The sequence below is a fragment of the Sinocyclocheilus rhinocerous genome, unplaced genomic scaffold (assembly GCF_001515625.1).
Source record: "Sinocyclocheilus rhinocerous isolate Xijiao unplaced genomic scaffold, SAMN03320098_v1.1 scaffold1470, whole genome shotgun sequence".
Classification (NCBI taxonomy): domain Eukaryota; kingdom Metazoa; phylum Chordata; class Actinopteri; order Cypriniformes; family Cyprinidae; genus Sinocyclocheilus; species Sinocyclocheilus rhinocerous.
In genome coordinates this window covers 166,806-170,923 of record NW_015652166.1, presented here as the reverse complement: position 1 = coordinate 170,923, position 4,118 = coordinate 166,806, and the positions used below count along the sequence as shown (strand labels likewise).

At 37.0% G+C, this 4,118-nt stretch overlaps 1 protein-coding gene across 1 annotated transcript in view; it reads left to right on the top strand.

Moving 5' to 3' along the window:
• The window catches only part of LOC107713901 (brain-specific angiogenesis inhibitor 1-associated protein 2-like), a 23,451-nt gene that overhangs the window by 14,551 nt on the left and 4,782 nt on the right, over positions 1–4,118 (top strand). The window contains exons 5-6 of the mRNA XM_016519551.1: positions 680–859; positions 3,729–4,047. Of these exons, the coding sequence (XP_016375037.1) occupies positions 680–859; positions 3,729–4,047 (499 nt within the window). The remainder of the gene's footprint in view (positions 1–679; positions 860–3,728; positions 4,048–4,118) is intronic.

Sequence of the window (4,118 nt, the reverse complement as noted above, 5' to 3'; positions counted from 1 at the left end):
GTTCCCAATATATATTACACTAATCTTATGTTTTGAAACAATGATTATGTTGACTGAAAACTTGAACATTGTAATGAAAGCATGAGATCAGTTTTGAAAGAATGACTAGCGATGTTACAAGTGTGATGAGTTTGGATTTTTGTACTAAAAGTTTTGAAAATATACACCTTACTTGTGAAAATAGTACCAAAGCGAATTAAAAAAAAACTGTATTACAGTGATATTAAACACATCAAAAATATTGTTGCAAAAAAGGTTAGGTGTAAGGTCAGGACTGTGTTTTCAAACAATAGATTGACTTTTTGGTCTAATAAAATGTTGCCAGATTTATATTTTTCGCATAAAACTGAACAAGCTTGAAGCGCCACTCACTGGACATTTTACTTTCAAGAATCAGCATAATGTCATTTTGCATCTGTGCCAACAATTGTGTATGCAGTGTTTGAAATGTACAGTATGTGGAAAATAATGTGTTTTTTTAACCTTAAACCGCATAAACACATTTCATTACACCAAATACACAAAATAATGTTCTTTTTAGCAACATCATATGACCCCTTTAAAAGAAATATGAACGACTGGTGAGATGAAGAGACTCTAACCAGAGCACTTCTGTAGGTATTAAAGTAAGCTGTGTATGTAGCCATCAGCAGTCTAAAGATCTGATTTTGTTTGGTAGGTGAGAGAGCTGTTGTCTCATAAGCTGTCATCGTGGCAGCAGTCATGTGCGCAGCCAACCAAGCTCCCGGAGCGAGCGCTGAGCCTGCTGCGTCACACCGCCCCCCAGAGCTCTGGAGGAGCCGGACTCGCCGAGGTCCTGCGCAACGCTAAACTGGGAATCACTCAACACGGAGAACAGGTTTATCAAATACATACTTGGGCATTTTCACTTTGTCACAATGCAAAAAAAAGACAGAATGGTGAACATAGTGAACATAATGGTCATAAAATAGGATTCATGTTTTTTATGTAAAATATACTCTAATTTCATTCATTTAATGAATGGCTGTGCTCAAAGTTGAATATCAAAGTGTTTTGTGTCTGTTAATCATGGATGTGTGGACACATCAATGTTTTTAGATTTGTGGAGTAAAAAATATTGGGTAACACTTTAGAATAGGGAACACTTGTTCACTATTAACTACGACTTTTCCCTCAATAAATTCCTAATCTGCTGCGTATTAATAGTTAGCAAGGTAGTTGTTAAGTTTAGGTATTGGGTAGGATTAGGGATGTAGAATAAGGCATTAATATGCGCTAATAAATGGCTAATGTTCTAGTAAAATTCATGCTAATAAGCAACTAGTTAAGAGACCCTAAAATAAAGTGTTACCAAATATTGTTTTCATTTTGAAGAAAAAAGCAAAAATTAGACTCAGGACTAGTGGCATGTTGTTACTTACTATTTAATTTGGGTTATTATTCAATAATTTCCTGATTTAAATGTACATTTCTTCGCTATTCATTAAAACCTATAGTGAATTAATTTAATCTGAATTTACAGTGTTGCTATTAAGACATATCTTAAGATTAAAATAAATTATTTTTAAATAAATGAAATATGTAAATATTGATATTCCTCTATATAAATCATATAATAAATTTACTTTTCAGATGAATCTCTTTCACTGAGATTCAGGATTGCTTTGTCTGTGATTAACTATTAAATTGTCAAAACACAATTTGAAATATAATAGTTGACTTGGTATTTTATATGAATGGCATTTTTATTTAATGTAATATAATATAATATACATACATTTCATTACTTTTATAACATTTATTACATGCTTTCAGTTTTTTTTTTTAGTTTGTCAGTTTTTTCTCTCATTTAGAACATGTGAAAATTTTGAGCAATTATTTTAGCATATTTTCCGCAATACATAAATAATTGTATAATGTATTGTTCTTTACTTTTCAAAATAGCGTTCTAAAAATAAAAAAGCACACCAAATACATGCAGCTGTATCATGCACTAAATTCTTCCAAAGTAAAATAAAATAATCTTGAGTACACACACACACACACTCACACACACACACACACACACCTGTGTGTGTGTATATACAGTGGGTACGGAAAGTATTCAGACCCCCTTAAATTTTTCACTCTTTGTTATATTGCAGCCATTTGCTAAAATCATTTAAGTTAATTTTTTTTCCTCATTAATGTACACACAGCACCCCATATTGACAGAAAAACACAGAATTGTTGACATTTTTGCAGATATATTAAAAAAGAAAAACTGAAATATAACATGGTCCTAAGTATTCAGACCCTCTGCTCAGTATTTAGTAGAAGCACCCTCTTGATCTAATACAGCCATGAGTCTTTTTGGGAAAGACTCTGCTGAGGAACTATTGAGCTTCAGCTCGGATCCACTGTTTCTCATCTTTCTCTTGAAAATATCCCATAGACTCCATATAGGCTTCAGGTCAGGCATGTTGGCTGGCCAATCAAGCACAGTAATATCATTGGAAGTGGTTTTGCACTGTGGGCAGGTGCTAAAGTCCTGCTGGAAAATGAAATCATCATCTCCATAAAGCTTGTCAACAGATGGAAGCATAAAGTGCTCCAAAATCTCCAGGTAGACGGCTGTATTGACTTTGGACTTGATAAAACACAATGGAGCAACACCAGCAGACGTCACGCACCCAAATCATCTCTGACTTCAGAAACTTCACACTGGACTTCAAGCAGCTTGGATGCTGTGCCTCTCCAGTCTTCCTCCAGACTTTGATTTCCAAATGAAATGCAAAATTTACTTTTACCTGAAAAGAGGACTTTGGAGCATTGAGCAACAGTCCAGTTGTTTTTCTCCTTAGCCCAGGTGAGATGCTTCTGACGTTTCAGAAGTGGCTTGGTAGCTCTTCTCCTGAAGACATCTGAGCGTGGAGACTCTCGATGCACTGACTCCAGCTTCAGTCCACTGCTTGTGAAGCTCTCCCAAGTGTTTGAATCGGCCTTGCTTGACAGTATTCTCAAACTTGCAGTCATCTCTGTTGCTGGTGCACCTTTTCCTACCCAATTTCTTCCTTCCAGTCAACTTTGCATTTAATATGCTTTGATACAGCACTCTGTGAACAGCCGCTCTTTCAGTAATGGCCTTCTGTGACTTACTCTCTTTGTGGAGGGTGTCAATGATTGTCTTCTGGACCATTGCCAAGTCTGCAGTCTTCCCCATTATTGTGTTTTCAAAGAACAAGAGATACCTGCAATTTATACTGTAGGTTTCATGAGCTGTAAGCTCTAATCATCAAAATTAAAACAAACAAAATAACAACTTTTGAACTGTTTTACTTTACATGTAATGAATCAAGAATATATGAAAGTTTTACAAGTTACAAAATATTAACTTTTTCACGATATTACAATTTTTTTGAGATGCACCTCAAAAAATGATACAATATGATATAACAAATCCACACAATTCAGTTCAATTCAAATGTTCAACCTAATTCTTTCCAAAACATGCTCAGCTGGATAAATCTTATGTAGTATTTTGTAGGACACAATTTTGTTATCAATAAAAAATTTGTATCACATTTTCCATGCGTTCTTTCAATCTATATTAATAAAGAAGACCAAAAAAAATAAAAAATCTTGCTGCAGAAAAAGCATTTCTTATAACATCAATGTTGAGTTCCCAAATAACCCCAATTAGATATAGAACTAATTCTCAGTTAGATGTAGAACTAATGGTGGTTGATTTGGGTCTGCTCTCTCAGAGGCTGTCTGTACAGGAAGTCCCGCCTCTGTTGAACGGTGACAGCAGCAGTCGTCCTCAGCAGCAGCAGTCTCACCAGAACCCCTCCAGTAATGGACACGCCCACTCCGGCTCTTCAGCCAGCCCCGCCCACTCCCAGCCAGCAGTGGGCGTGTCCGGGTGTCAGTCTCCTCCCACTGTTAGCCACACACCCAGCTCCGCCCACAGCACCCCTCTGTCCCGCGCGCTGTCCAGCTGTCCTGCTGCTCCCGATCTCTACTCCACCTCCACACTGCCACTGCCCAGGAGACAGTCCAGCGACACTCGCCAGGGACTCATGGGTGTGTGTGTGTGAGTGTGAGTGTGAGTGTGTGTGTGTGTGAGTTTGAGTGTGTGTGTCTGTGTGTGTGTG